This window comes from Cervus elaphus, chromosome 21 (genome assembly GCF_910594005.1).
Source record: "Cervus elaphus chromosome 21, mCerEla1.1, whole genome shotgun sequence".
In the NCBI taxonomy this organism is placed as follows: Eukaryota; Metazoa; Chordata; class Mammalia; order Artiodactyla; family Cervidae; genus Cervus; species Cervus elaphus.
In genome coordinates this window covers 81,519,347-81,535,445 of record NC_057835.1, presented here as the reverse complement: position 1 = coordinate 81,535,445, position 16,099 = coordinate 81,519,347, and the positions used below count along the sequence as shown (strand labels likewise).

The following is a 16,099-nucleotide window of genomic DNA, read 5'->3' as shown; positions in this document are numbered from 1 at the left end:
CCCCTCACACTACCTGCCCCAGTACTGTTTTATTCCTTTGGATGAGGAAGTACATTTTGTTTCCACTTGATAGGAATCCCTGCTTGAGGCTATGTGCTCAGCAACCATGGAAAAGGGCTTCAAGTGACAGGAGTGGTTTTGCCAACAGCCAAAACCAACTCACTCAGCCCCGCTCCCGGGCCTGCTGGCGTTGGTGGTTTCTGGTCGGACTGAAACGCGGGCGCCAGCTGAGGCAGTGGCTCCAGTAAAACGGGGAGACTAGGGACCCCGATGGGCAGCGCTCCCTCGGGCGGAGGACAGAGGAGGGGGTGGGCTCCTCGTGTGAAAGGCTGTTCCTGGGACAGAGAAGAAAGAAAGTGAAGGGGAACTTTCAGGACAAAGCTAGACAGGATGCTAAAGACTTCAAAATGTTATGTCAATGTTAAAACAACATACAAACATTTTTACAAAAAATCATTCTCTAAATTAGACTAACATTGGTTATGGATATTAATAAACATATTTTCCCAACTGTAATAAGGATGTGTGTGTGTAATCCTTCTTAAATTTTAATTTAACACTCTCCCAGTCACAATGATCAGAGTTTACATATGGCCAGTTTTTCTTTTTAATTGAATTATATAGCTGATTTATAATATTGTGTTAGTTTCAGGTATATAGCAAAGTGATTCAGTGATACATATTTTTTTCAGATTTGTTTCCATTATAGGTTATTATTAAGATAGTGAACATGGTTTCCTGTGCTACACAGATAACTTTAATAGTTCATCTATTTTACATATGCATGCATGCATGCATGCCCAGTCACTAGTCAGGTCTGACTCTTCGCATGGGCCCAGGCCCCTGCTCTCGGGATTTCCCAGGTAAGAGTACTGGAGTGGGCTGCCATTTCCGGCTCCATTTTACCTACAGTGCTGGGCATCTACTGAATACTCTGATGGGCTGCCATTTCCTGCTCCATTTTACCTACAGTGCTGGGCATCTATTAATCCTGTACTCCCAATTTATCTTCCACCCTCCCCCACCTCTTCTGCTTTTGGTAACCACAAGCCTGTTCTCTATATCTGTGACTCTGTTTCTGTTTTGTAAATAATTTCATTTGTACTATTTTTTGGATTATACATATAAGTGATGTCACATAATATTGGTCTTTGACTTATTTCACCTAGTATGATAATCTCTGGGTCTATCCATCCTCCTCTAAGTAGCAATATGTCAATCTTTCTATGGCTGAGTAACATTCCACTATACATATACCACATTGTCTTTATCTACACATCTGTTAATAGGCATTTAGGTTGCTTCCATCTCTTGGCTATTATAAATACTGCTGCTATGAACATCTGCAAACTTGTATCTCTTCAAGTGAGAGTTTTCATCTTCTCTGGATTTTTGCTCAGGAGTGGGATCACTGGATCACAGGCCAACTTTTTCCTTTTTGGGCAGCTCTCCGCACCTCGTGGGACTGAACCTGGGCCACAGCAGTGGAAGCACAGCGTCCTAACCTCTCGGCCACCGAGGAGCTGCCAGCTTTAGCTTTTCAGGAACCGCACATTGCTCTCCACAGTGGCTGCACCAACTCACATCTGCCCCAGCAGTGCCGGAGGCCCCTTTTCTCCACACCCTCTCCAGCATTTATTGTTTGTGGACCTTTGGTGATGGCCGTTCTGACCAGCGCGAGTTGACACTTCACTGTAGTTTAATATACTGTCCGCTTTACACCTAGTAATCACTGCATGGCATCAACAGACTGGAGCTTGTTCTTCCATTCCTGGTGGAAGAGGAGAGAAGGAGGAGGCAGACAGAAAGGAGGAGCATTTCCAAAGAACTGCAGCCCAGAACACAAGACGACCCAGACGCAGTCTGAGAGGGTGTATCAGCTAAGAAAAACTGAATCAAAGCGAGCAGCTGAGAATCTAGAGCCTTACGCGGCAGGTGGGAGACTTCTGAGAGAAGAACCACGAGATGCCGCCGTGTGGCAAAGAGAAGCGTCTGCAGGGACTCTCAGGGGAATGTCAGGGAGAGCCTGGGTCCCCCGCGACATGCCTGACTTTACTCTCCAGCTTCTCGCTGAGACGGGAGCTTCCTGGAGCCTGAGACAGGGTCAGAGCACGCAAGGCCTCTGTGACGGGCCAGAGAGCACAGGTGGTCTGCTCCTCGGTGAGAACCTCGACCTTCTGCTTCACCCCCGGCCTCCCTAAGGGCTGTGGCCAAGCTCACGTCCATCAGTGACCAGCACTGACCGCTCACTGCCCCTCGCCCAGGAGCGGGAAAGAGAGAGCCGCATCAGCCGTCTGAGCCATGCATTCCACCAAGGAGGCCCCGCCAAGCTGCTCCTTTAATGAACTTGGTACCCCAGCCTCCACGTCCCTCCAAAAACGACCATGGAAACCCAGCTCAGTCCTTAAATTATATAAAGGACTGAGATCACACAGGCTGAGCCCTTAACAGGAGACTGCACACCTTCATCAACTTCACCTGCACAGAGAGAGTGTCCACCGTAAAAACATCGCGTTTGGGGAAACTGAGGCCCACGTACTTGCAGCGGCCACTGGCCCACGAGGCGTCAGGAGCTAAGAAGAGTCAGTAGGGGCCCAGGCACCAGAGCCAAACACAGTCTGTACGTAGAGGATCAGTTTGTGGACACCCGACAAAAGCTATACAGACGTCAATGAAAGAGAGAAACGTGTTCGGTTACGACACTGCCCACAGAAGACTCCGTTCTGCGCGGAACGCCCTTCTTCTGGAAGGTTACGTGAGACGAGGCATCTCTCGCTTCTGTCATTCCTGCTAAAAGTCAAGGCTCAGAGCAGCCACAGACCTGTTGTCCTTTAACAAAACCAACACTGTACTGTGTGCCAAAGGACTGGCTTGTGACTTTACCAAGGAGCCTTGCCCCTTATGTGGGCGTGGCAACAGCCTGCTGCCCTAGACTCGGCTGTAACGAAAAGTAAAGCAGGGCCACGCCTATCAGAGGGGACACAGCAGGAAAAGGCCCAGAAGTTGTACACTGAGAAAGGAAAAAGTTTTACTAGTAAATAACAGCTGCTGTTAAAGATAACGCTTTAATTACTGAAGTAGTGATGAAGTATTAATTATTGAAAGCAGATTGAGAAAATATTCTACCCAATCTTTAGTTTCTTCTATTCAGAGTTTAATATTTAGGAGTTAAAGATGATTATACTCATTGCAAATGACTCAGTATTGTCATCTAAAGCAACAGGGGTAATAAGACCCAGTGAACTGATTTGGGGGGGATTAAATGAACTAATAGCAGTAAAAGTCAGCCTGCCTGTTGCTTCCAACTGCCCAGCACTCACTTCCTAGTGGTAACAGAACTTCCAAAATAACTTTTGGTTTTTTGGTGGAATAATGTCCCCTCGCCAGTTGGTGCGGCCGTCAGAGGGCCCTGCCCACGCAGGGTGCGGATGTGGGCCCGTGACCGGTCTCAGCCAGTCAGAGCTGTCCTCCACAAGCAGCCTCCAGCGAGAGCAAGGGCACAGGCAGAAAACACGGCCCCCGCTGCGGGGGCTCCCGGCAACCAGGCCCCCAAGATCAGCTCTGCTGCTCCTCCAGGCGGTCTGGCCTTCCGGTGTTTGATTATCCGCGAGCTTGGCCATGTGTCTGAAGCAAATGACGATGGAGCCTGCCTACAGTATTCAAGGAACTCCACCCGGTGGAACACCCTCAAAGAGTGGTCACCACTGCATTCATTCACTCAATGCACGTCTTACTGAGTCGCTGATACAGAAATGCCAAGCCGTGCCCAGGGATACGGAGACAAGGAAACTGATCCTCTGTCCTCAGAGCTCCTTCATTCTAGCTAAGAGGAAAGAAAGACGAAGATGCTGGGTACCAACCGTAATGGGAAAATCGTCACTCTGGTGGTGGCAAGGAGTTACCAAAACCGTAAGCGAAGAGGATGTGGGTAGGAGAGGCGTGACGCAGGGGGGAAAGGCAGGACGGGGCCGCTGACGAAGGATCCAGGCTCCAGCCCGCTCCTCTGCGCCCTCCTTTCAACCGGCCCTCGACCTGGGCTCCTATCCCTACGGCTACAGAACTTCCAAAACAATTTTTCTTCCTTTTTGTGGAAGAATGCCCTCCCCTACATGGTGAGTCTGTCAGTCAAAGGGCCCTGATCACCCAGGATCAAGAGGGGGCCATGTGACCGACCTAGCCCAGCCTCAGCACAGAATCCTGCCATCCCCCCAAACAGTGATACCTGATCACTCCTATTATTTGCTTGAATTTATCCTCCACCTTTGATGTCCACGTCCCTGGCCTCGACCCTTGGCGCCTCCCATAATTTTCCATCTGCTCATCCCCCTGCCCTGCTCCGAGGCTGTAAATCCCCACTTGTTCTTGCTGTCCTTGGACGGGAGCCATCTCCCTCCCCCCGCTGCAATGCTCTTAAATAAAACTGTCCTTACAACTTAAGCAAGCGTCAGAATGAGTTTTTTTCCTGTAACATCACACGGCCTTGGGCAAGCTGCAGTCTTGTCTTCAGCCTCCTCAGTCATCAGCACCCTTTTCCTTCCCCCCTTTCTTCCGTCTTTCACGCTTCCTTCCCTCCCTCTATCTTTCCTTTTGGCTAGAATATCCTAGGCTGGGCTGAACTCATCAGCGTTCTTAATGACTGAGAAGATGGGGTTAATTCCTGTCTGGATCTGGCAGCTAGCTTCCTTTGCAGAAAACTCCAAGTTCTTTCCTCATGGCTCCCAGGGAGAACGTCTCCGTTACTGTTTCCACTGGGGAACAGGATCACCAAAACTACCCTCGAGCAGCTGGGAGGATTAAAAATATAATACATGGAAAACTGCTTTGCGCATTGTACAATGTTATATAAAATTTTTCAGACAAAGAAAGGGGGCTTGATGAAGTGTTGAAATTGTTAAAGTGCTCTGACTAAATCTTTAAAAGAGGAAATTATACGCCTGGACACAGTCTCGGTAGCCTGATTATCCAGGGTCAGCTGCTGCAGCTGTGAGCAATTTACCCACGTGACTCTCTGCTGTCTACCATCCTCCATGTAAGGACAAGATAGCTGGAGAGCAGCTCAAGCAGTTGAGGGAGATATTTATGGGAGTAAGAAATGTGTTCATCGTGTTTGCAAAGGTCACACAAAAATCTCAAGGCACTTGGTCACTGTGTGCAGAAGGGGAATCATGTACTATTTTATGAGCTAACAACAATTACAGCTGCATTATCTGACAGCCTCTGTGAGCTGATGCAATGAAAGTTGAGAATTTTTTTCCTCCTCTAGTGAATCTTATAATTAGCACCCAATCTTCTTTAGTGATTAACAGCCAGATTGCTTTGATGTGAATCGTGAGTCTACCATTTTCCTAGCTCTTGTCTTCAGCAAGTTACTTAACCTCATTTTAAAAATGAGAATTATTATGATAACAAACTCATAGAATTATTTAAAGGGGTAGATGAGTAAATGAAGACAGTGATTGGAACAGTGTCTGGCATATAGGAGGGACTCCATACATTTTAACAGTTATTCAGAAATGATCAGATCAAGCATAATAGCTTGCATTTGAGGGCCATAACAGGTAGACTCTGCTAAAAGCTTTCAGCCACCATCATTTAACTCTCCCGGCAGCTCTGTGCAGGAAAGTTACCGTGGCAGCCCTGAGACAGAACAGCCTGCTTGTGGGGCGGGTCCGCGGCTGGCTTCTGGGAACCTGACTTTGGAAGGTTCCCTACGTGACCATCTGATAAGGCGACTTTGCTTACCTGGGGCCCCGCATTCTGCCGTACCAGCCTGACTAGACTGTTTGCACAAACAGTGTGACGGATGGAGAACTCATGCTTCCCTGCTGAGAGTCTGGACGGCTGGCAGGCGGCTGCCCAGGCAGGCAAAGTCCACGCCCCTGTGAGCAGCCACTGAGAAAAACCTTGCTCTCTGAGTTTCAAGCGGGCTTCCCTGGGCAGAGACGCTCTGCACATGCTACTGCAGGTCCCTGCTGGAGGAAGGAGTCAGTTCCCTGGGAGGCAGAACCGAGGACGCTGCCCCTGGATGTCCCCAGACAACAACCAGGACCTCTTCTCCCCTTGCTGATCCTTCTCTGCGTCATTGCACCATAAAAAATCTGAGCCGGAAGTCCAGTCGTATATTGAGTCTTTCTAGTACATGTGGGTAGTCCTAGGATTTCAAAAAACAAAACCAAAAACCCAACCAACCAACCAACCAAAACTCTCAAAGGTACATAATGTGACCCCAGTCTCATAAACTTCACAACCTGAGGAATGGAAGAGCTGAGATGTGGACAAGGTCACACAGCAAGTGAAGGAGCTGGAATATAAATCCTGTCTGTCCTCTCCAAAGACCATGTCCATTCCACAGACAGCCAGCCACGCCCAATTCCATACACCCAGGTTGCTGTTCAGTCGCTCAGCCGTGTCCGACTCATTGCGACCCCATGGACTGCAGCACGCCAGGCCTCCCTGTCCTTCACCAACTCCCGGAGTTCACTCAAACCCATGTTCATTGAGTCAGCGATGCCACCCAGCCATCTCATCCTCTGTCGTCCCCTTCTCCTCCTGCCCCCAATCCATACATCCTGGACCAAGGGAAACGCCTTTCTAAGACACAAGGACTAGTAGCTACTGGTTAGCTATGCAACCTTGGAAAAATATCTTAAAGCTTTGAATTCCAGATTTCTTCACTGTAAAACTATAATAATAATAGTAATACCAATGTCATAGAATTGCTGTGAGGGTTTAATGAGATTATATATACAATATATGTCACCTATGTGAAGCGTGTAAATATTAAATACACAATGCATTTATACATTAAAATTTGTAAAGTGTTTAGTCTAGTGCCTGGTACGTGGTAAACCTCAATAAATGAAAAATCTAGATAAATATGTACATACTAACCAACATCCACACAGGTGTATAATCACATACATGTGAACATGTAGGAGTATTTATATATACACACATTCATATACATTTTCATGCAAGCTAGTTACTCAGCTAACAAATTCTGTCTTGATTATAGAGCACCATTCATAAATGAAGCTGGTCAGGATTTCATAAGTGGGCCTGATTTTTACGCCTACTGGTTTTAAGCTAGGGAACCACTTTTATCCAGAAATCTTTTGCTCAAAGCCTAAAGGTTGGCTTTCTTTAACGTTTAACCAGTGAAACTAATTATTAGCTGAACAACTCAGAACTTGGCTTAAAACACTCACTGGTATTTATCATTAACTCTAACATACACATATGTGGTTGCCAAATTTTCACAATTCAAAGTTAGAATCTGTGATCTAGCAATGAATTGCTGGGCTGAGAAATGGGAACTCCCTTGGAAACTCTGACTGCTCTATATAGAGATATTCAATCCTCCTAAAACCATGGAAAGCAAATCAATAACACCCTGTTTTATCCTTTATGTCACAACACTGCAGCATTTATGTTTATAGCATTACAGAATTACACTGTAATTGAGGTGTAATTACTTACTCTTTGGAAATCATTTGGAAACAATTTGTGGCATCCTCTGTCTTCTCTCTGAAGTCGAGGTGTATAGCATCAGTCAGCAAATGGTAGTATAAAAAGCCGGTTTTCTCTAGAACTTGCTATCACCAAGTTTTCTGTCTGGAGCAAAAATGACAGTACGAACTCCAACCCAAACGGCATTTTCACCAATGGAAAGTCCCAGTCACTCCAATCAATTCTGAGTTCACGCATACTACCAGTAATACCCACTTGGATGTTACTACCTAAGTGGCCTCAGAAAAATAACTTAACCTATTGATGCTCTGGCTTCCTTATCTGTTTAAATGGCGATAATAAAAATACCTGCCCTACAGTTAATGATACTAATTTGTTCACTTAAAAATGTGTTAAGAGGGTTGATCTCATGTTAGTTGCTCTTACTATAATAAGATACCCAGGCGGCTCAGTGGTAAAGAATCTCAATGCAGGAGATGCAGGAGATGTGGGTTTGATCCCTGGGTCAGGAAGATCCCCTGGAGGAGGAAATGACAACCCACCCCAGTACTCTTGCCTGGAGAAGCCCACGGACAGAGGAGCCCGGCGGGCCCCGGTCCACGGGGTCGCACAGAAGTGGACACAGCTGAGCACAAGCAAGAACAACTACCGGGCTGGCCAAGATGTTCCTTCGGGTTTGTCCACATGACGTGACGAGAAAACCCAAAGAACTTCTGGGCCAACTCTATGGAAAATCTGCCGCAGGGCTTCCCCGGCGGGGAGATCCCCTGGAGAAGGGAAAGGCTGCCCACTCTACTATTCTGGCCTGGAGAATTCCATGAACTGTGTAGTCCGTGGGGTCACAAAGAGTCAGACACAACTGAGAGACTTTCAGGGGGCATGTGTTCAATCCCTGGTAGGGGAACTAAGATCCCACAGGCCAGCTGACACGGAAAAAATATGTATCTGCATCCAAAATATATATATATCTGCCTCCAAACGTTTAAGAGGTTTCAAAAAATTAATGTGCAAAATCATTAGAAAAATGTCTGGCACACGATATAAATTAAATAAACAAATAAAATATATCATACATCTTCAATTGCTAACTGCTTCTATATCCATTTTATAATCCCTACAAGACTACAAACTGTTTAAGGCCAGGGACTGCACTGACATTTTACAATTCTATTCACCTTTCAAACCTCAATCAGTAGCCCAGTTGTAGACATATTAGACCATCAGTGAACAGTTGTGAGTGCGATTGTGGCAACATCAGAAAGGAGAAAGCACCCCCAAACCACTGAGTGGCTTGAGTGCCTTTCGAACCAATGCTTCCCGATCAGTGGTTTCCAAAGTGTCTGAACCAAGCGCACAGTAAGTTTTTCTGTTACCAATCACGGCACACGTGACCATGGCCAAATGCTTATACAGCGTATTTCTAACTGAGATAAACATTTTGCACAGCAATCCTTGACATTACTATATAAAATGTACTCTGAGATTATTCTAGTGAAATCCAATCCACTGCCTCTCAGACTTTTAAAGTGCATTTGAATCATGTGAGGTTATGCTAAGATGTAGATCAGATTCAGTGGGACTTGGGTAGGACCAGAGATTCTGAACTTCTGCCACATTCCGAGGCGACCCTGAGGATCCATGGACCATACCTTGAGCAGTATTATGACAGTCCAATCTAGTCTATTGAAAAAAAAATTTTTTTTTTCTTTAGTGGTTCCTTTTTAAAAAAATTTCATTCAAGTACGGTTGATTTGCAACTTTCTATTAATTTCTGCTATACAGTAAAGTGACTTAGTTATACATATATTCTTTTTCATATTCTTTTCCATTATGGTTTATCACAGGATATTAAATATAGTTCCCTATGCTAAAATTTTCCTTAATATTTTAATTTAAATATTTTAAATATTTAAACCCACTGAAGTGAAAGTCACTGAGTCATGTCCAACTGTTTTTGACCCCATGAACTATACAGTTCATGGAACTCTTCAGGCCACAATAATAGAATGGGTAGCCTTTCCCTTCTCCAGGGGATCTTCCCAACCCAGGGATCGAACTCAGGTCTCCTGCATTGCAGGCAGATTCTTTACCAGCTGAGCTGTCAGGGAAGCCCTTTTAAACCCACTAAAGGGTTACAATCTGAAGTTTGTAAAACACTGCTCCAAATAATTTCAAAAGTTTCTTTCATCTCTATAATTTCACTGTTTTCTCCCTAACCTGGGACAGAAATTCTAGGCCTGTGTAGAAGTGTGGGGAGGGGAGTTTATAGCAAGAATGATTCAGGTATTTCCTTTCCTACTGACTCCTAGGCCGAAATGCTTATCTAGTTCCCACCGTTTATTCACTGTTCTAAGCCTACGATCGCTGGTGTATTAATTGACTGAGGGACTTCCCTGGTGATCCGGGGTGAAGGATTGCCTTGCAGTGCTGGGGACACAGGTTCGATCCCTGGTAAGGGAACCAAGCTCCCACAAGCCGCAGAGCAATGAAGCCCTCGTGCTCTGGAGCCACAACTAGAGTCCCTGCACCGCAGCGAAGGATCCCACAGGCCGCGACTAAGACCCGACAGAGCCAAACAGATGAACAAATCAGTGAAAATATTTCACAAAGGAAATGAATCGATCGAGCACTTACTAAGAGCAGAGCACTGAACCAAGCACTGTGTGTCTGCCTCGTTTACGCCCACAAGCACCCTATGCAAGCTCGCCCACTTGACAGACGAGAGAAGATAAGTAGCTGGTAACCGGTGGTGCTGGGGTTCCCGTGAGAGCCAGCCTCTGAGAACTGACGGGGCTCAGTGATCCCCGCTTCCAGCAGTCACACCCTCACACGTCCTCTCTCATACTGAACGGGACTGAGCAGCCAACCAGTAGAGGTGCAGAAATGACCCTGTGTGACCCCAAGGCTCTGCTGAAGCCACCGTGGCTTCTGCTCACATTCTCTTGGATCACGGCCTTTGGAAGAAGCCTGGTCGCCATGTCATGAGGATTCCCAAGCAGCTTTATGAAGAAGTCTACAGAGCAATGGGCAGAAGTTTCCTGCAAATAGCCAGCAATGAATTGGTGCACATCCAAGCGAGCGCTGTGAAGGAGACCCTCTGGACTGTCAGGGCTTATGAAGACTGTCACCCGGGACAACGTCTCGACTCGAACCTCATAAGAGACCGCCAAGCCAAACCACCCGCTATGCCTCTCCAGACTCCCCACCCACGAAACTGTACCAGGTAATAAACACTATTATTTTATAGCATTACGTTTTAGAGGAACTCCTTACACTGCAATAGGTAACTAATACGATTCTTCAACAATATGCTACTAATCTATTGCATTATTATGATTCAGCCCTTAAAAAAAGGTGGGGGGAAATTTGATGAAGGCCTTCTGGATGCTTCTTCAGCATGGCAGCTTGAACCACGGTTCAGCAAATCTTCATTCTTCCACTGCGACCAGCTGTGTGAGGGCCCTCTACCTCCCACCCAGACTTGACCGGACGGCCAGCTGTAGCCAGCCGGATGTGAAGCTGCGACTTCAATTTCACCCAGGCAGACATTTTTGGAGACACTGCAAGAATCTGCCTGCCTGCCCGCACTTGGGGCCTCATCCATCAAAACAATATATTCCAAAAGAAAAAAAAACAACCACCACCCACAATATATGCCAGAGAGTGGATGCTCCTTTGGTCTGAGTCCCAGAATGAGAAGGCATGAAACGTGAACTTGACCCCCAGCTTGGAGGTGAGCTGGGCCGAGCCCAGGCGGAAGCACAGCTGGCTCAGAGAGCCGGGAGAGGGAAGGCGCGTCGGGCCGCGGGCGCCGGGCTCAGGGAAGGGGCGTCGGGCCGCGGGCGCCGGGCTCAGGGAAGGCGCGTCGGCCGCGGGCGCCGGGAGAGGGAAGGCGCGTCGGGCCGCGGGCGCCGGGAGAGGGAAGGCGCGTCGGGCCGCGGGCGCCGGGAGAGGGAAGGCGCGTCGGGCCGCGGGCGCCGGGCTCAGGGAAGGCGCGTCGGGCCGCGGGCGCCGGGCTCAGGGAAGGCGCGTCGGGCCGCGGGCGCCGGGAGAGGGAAGGGGCGTCGGCCGTGGGCGCCGGGAGAGGGAAGGCGCGTCGGGCCGCGGGCGCCGGGCTCAGGGAAGGGGCGTCGGGCCGCGGGCGCCGGGAGCGGGAAGGCGCGTCGGGCCGCGGGCGCCGGGAGAGGGAAGGCGCGTCGGGCCGCGGGCGCCGGGAGAGGGAAGGCGCGTCGGGCCGCGGGCGCCGGGCTCAGGGAAGGCGCGTCGGGCCGCGGGCGCCGGGCTCAGGGAAGGCGCGTCGGGCCGCGGGCGCCGGGAGAGGGAAGGCGCGTCGGGCCGCGGGCGCCGGGCTCAGGGAAGGCGCGTCGGGCCGCGGGCGCCGGGCTCAGGGAAGGCGCGTCGGGCCGCGGGCGCCGGGAGAGGGCGCCGGGCTCAGGGAAGAGAGTCTGGGTCGGGCCGCGGGCGCCGGGAGAGGGAAGGCGCGTCGGGCCGCGGGCGCCGGGAGAGGGAAGGCGCGTCGGGCCGCGGGCGCCGGGCTCAGGGAAGGGGCGTCGGGCCGCGGGCGCCGGGCTCAGGGAAGGCGCGTCAGGCCGTGGGCGCCGGGCTCAGGGAAGGCGCGTCGGGCCGCGGGCGCCGGGAGAGGGAAGGCGCGTCGGGCCGCGGGCGCCGGGAGAGGGAAGGCGCGTCGGGCCGCGGGCGCCGGGAGAGGGAAGGCGCGTCGGGCCGCGGGCGCCGGGAGAGGGAAGGGGCGTCGGGCCGCGGGCGCCGGGAGAGGGAAGGCGCGTCGGGCCGCGGGCGCCGGGCTCAGGGAAGGCGCGTCAGGCCGTGGGCGCCGGGCTCAGGGAAGGCGCGGCGGGCCGCGGGCGCCGGGAGAGGGAAGGCGCGTCGGGCCGCGGGCGCCGGGAGAGGGAAGGCGCGTCGGGCCGCGGGCGCCGGGAGAGGGAAGGGGCGTCGGGCCGCGGGCGCCGGGAGAGGGAAGGCGCGTCGGGCCGCGGGCGCCGGGAGAGGGAAGGCGCGTCGGGCCGCGGGCGCCGGGAGAGGGAAGGCGCGTCGGGCCGCGGGCGCCGGGAGAGGGAAGGGGCGTCGGGCCGCGGGCGCCGGGAGAGGGAAGGCGCGTCGGGCCGCGGGCGCCGGGAGAGGGAAGGCGCGTCGGGCCGCGGGCGCCGGGAGAGGGAAGGCGCGTCGGGCCGCGGGCGCCGGGCTCAGGGAAGGCGCGTCGGGCCGCGGGCGCCGGGCTCAGGGAAGGCGCGTCGGGCCGCGGGCGCCGGGAGAGGGCGCCGGGCTCAGGGAAGAGAGTCTGGGTCGGGCCGCGGGCGCCGGGAGAGGGAAGGCGCGTCGGGCCGCGGGCGCCGGGCTCAGGGAAGGGGCGTCGGGCCGCGGGCGCCGGGCTCAGGGAAGGGGCGTCGGGCCGCGGGCGCCGGGCTCAGGGAAGGGGCGTCGGGCCGCGGGCGCCGGGAGAGGGAAGGCGCGCCGGGCCGCGGGCGCCAGGAGAGCGCGCCGGGCCGCGGGCGCCGGGAGAGGGAAGGCGCGTCGGCCGCGGGCGCCGGGAGAGGGAAGGCGCGTCAGGCCGTGGGCGCCGGGCTCAGGGAAGGCGCGTCGGGCCGCGGGCGCCGGGAGAGGGAAGGGGCGTCGGGCCGCGGGCGCCGGGAGAGGGAAGGCGCGTCGGGCCGCGGGCGCCGGGAGAGGGAAGGCGCGCCGGGCCGCGGGCGCCGGGAGAGGGAAGGCGCGTCGGCCGCGGGCGCCGGGCTCAGGGAAGGCCGCTCACCGTGCTGGATGATGCCATGCTCCAGGAGCCGCCGGCAGAGCTGCTCCGCCTCCTCCCGCGCCGTGGCCTCCCCCTCCTGCACCAGCCAGTCCAGGAACTCCGACGCCATGAAGGTGCGCTCGTACTTGACCCCCTCCTCCTCCCGGGGCTGCAGGAGCGTGTTCTCGGGGCTCATCAACCTGGCGGAGGAGAGGAAAGGAAATAAGGCAGCCTGCGCGAACCAGTGCGGAGGAGGGGGTTACGAGGCACAAACGACAGGCTACAGGGAGATGTCGTCCTGCACGGGGAATATAGACGATATTTTATAACTACTTTAAATACAGTATAAAAGTGAAAGTGTTAGTCGCTCAGTCCTGTCCGACTCTTTGCGACCCCACGGACTGTAGCCCGCCAGGCTCCTCCATCCATGGATTCTCCAGGCAAGAATACTGGAGTGTGTTGCCCTTTCCTTCTCCAGTGGATCTTCCCGACCCAGGGACTGAATCTGGGTCTCCTGCATTGCAGGTGGATTCTTTACTGGCTGAGCCACCAAGGAAGCCCCAGCAGAGAATAGTCTATGAAAATTTGGAATCACTATGGTGTACACCTAAAACTAATATAATACTGTAAATCAACTATACTTCAATTAAAAAAAAAGAAAAAGAAACCTACACAGAAGGAAAATCACTCAGTTGAAATCCCACCTCCCAGGCCTCCGAGAAGTGTCACAGCAAGGCTCTCAGACAGACAGACGTGGCTGCCATGTGCTGCCCCAAACGCAACCGTCAAGACAAGGAGCTGCTTCAGAAGTGAACAAGAGGCATCTTTTCCTGGTGATTAGTAAGAACACTGAAAGTGCAATCCAAAACTCTAGCTTTAGCAAACTGTAATCAGTTTGTGTGTGTGTGGTCAGCTGCTCAGCCATGTCTGCCTCTGTGACCCCACAGACTATAGCCTGCCTGTCTCCTCTGTCCATGGGATCTTCCAGGCATGAATACTGGAGTGGGTTGCCATTTCTTACTCCAGGGGAACTTCCTGGCCCAGGGATTGAACCCACATCTCTTGAGTCTCCAGCATTGGCTGGTGAATTCTTTACCTCTGTGCTACCTGGGAAGCTCGGTATTCAGTTTAGCCTTCTTGAAAGGGAGTTACTAACCAAATTGCACCCTCTCTAAAAAACATCTCATATTTCTTTCCTAAAGGCATGATTCCTTTTCCCAAATCATTGGATTACTTGCTATGGACTTAATGCTTCTCTCTTCCCAAAATTTATATATGTTGAAACACTAAAGACAAATGTGGTACAATTTAGGGACAGGGAGTTTGGGAAGTGATTATTTCATGAGTGAGGAGCACCGTTAGGGAGGAAGAAAGTTTCCTGTACCCTTGTAGGTTCTTCTGGCTGGTCTGTGAATTAAACAGACATGAGATGGATTAACAGGACAAAGTTATACAAAAGTTAAATAACATGTACAGGGGGAGAGACACGGGAAACTGATTAACTCACCAAAACGGGCAAAACCCTAACCTTAAACACCACCGAAGTCAAGAGAGGATGTTGGGGGTCGTGGTTCAGGACTTCAAAGAGAAGAAAGAGATTCAGACGAAGACAAAAAAGCACTTTTGGTAAACAAATGTTTGCTGTGGTGTGCGGAGCCAACGGGACACAGAGCGGAATCTGGACAGACAGACTTCCTCAGGTGCCTCCCTGTCTGCGCACGCAGCTCGGACTCGAGTCATCTACGTTGAGCGCGCCTTTCCTGGAACAAGTCCTCTATCTACATTTTTTTAGGTCAAAGGTCAAATTTTCCTCTGGAGTCCTTCTGGGCTTTGATTGTTTTTTTAGCTCAAAGTAATCCACGTACCAAAGAGATATCTTCGGGTGGCAAAATGTGTTCCCCCAGCACTTTGACTTGAACTTCCCAGGCTCCAGACAGTGAGGAACGGCGTTTGTTATTGAAGCCATCCAGTCTAGAGCGTTTTTGCTAAGGCGGCCTGAACTGAGGCAGTGACCTGCATGACTCCTTTAGGGCCCCCTCGCCTGACAGTGCGGCTCACCGCCTGCCCGAGCCCTCCCTGCTCCCAGATTCTGTCTTTGCTCCACCTGCAGACAGCCCCCCGGGCACAGGCTTCACCCGCATCCGCACAAGGGCACCCCAGGAGTCCCTGCTCCGGCTGACTCTTAACAGTGTCAGAGGCTGTGAGCGCTGTCCCCTCAGGGTCTGAGCCCCGGCACGGAACCAGACTCCACAGGCCGCAAATGATATGCGAGGCAGCCACAGGAGTGAATATTTTTAAAAATTAAAAAGTAAAAAAGCAAAAATTCAAATCTGATAATGTCTGACCCTGCGGAAGATACGATGCCATGGCTTTTCATTGCTCTTAGACTGGAGACCAAAACCCTTTCTACAGCCTATAATGCATACATGACCCTGACCCGCCCCTGTGGAACAGTCTCACCTCTGACCCCAGCATCCAGAGGGGCTGGCCTTCTTTCAGTTCAAACATTCTGCTGTTGTTCAGGCACTAAGTTGTGTCTGACTCTTTGCGACCCCATGAATCGCAGCACGCCAGGCCTCTCTGTCCATCACCATCTCCCAGAGCCTACTCAGACTATGTCCATTGAGTTGGTGATGCCATCCAACCATCTCATCCTCTGTCATCCCCTTCTCCTCCTGCCTTCAATCTTTCCCAGCTTCAGGGTCTTTTCAAATGAGTCAGCTCTTCGCATCTGGTGGCCAAAGTATTGGAGTTTCAGCTTCAGCATCAGTCCTTCCAATGAACACCCAGGACTGATCTCCTTTAGGATGGACTGGTTGGATCTCCTTGCAGTCCAAGGGACTCTCAAGAGTCTTCTCAAACACCACAGTTCAAAAGCATCAATTC

The 16,099-nt window shown here is 51.8% G+C and overlaps 1 protein-coding gene across 4 annotated transcripts in view; it reads right to left on the bottom strand.

Moving 5' to 3' along the window:
* DEPTOR (DEP domain containing MTOR interacting protein) overlaps window positions 1-16,099 on the bottom strand; it is a 164,591-nt gene that overhangs the window by 72,074 nt on the left and 76,418 nt on the right. For all 4 annotated transcript variants that reach the window (XM_043879311.1, XM_043879309.1, XM_043879308.1 and 1 more), the window contains exon 4: window positions 13,235-13,413. In XM_043879311.1, the coding sequence (XP_043735246.1) occupies window positions 13,235-13,413 (179 nt within the window). The remainder of the gene's footprint in view (window positions 1-13,234; window positions 13,414-16,099) is intronic.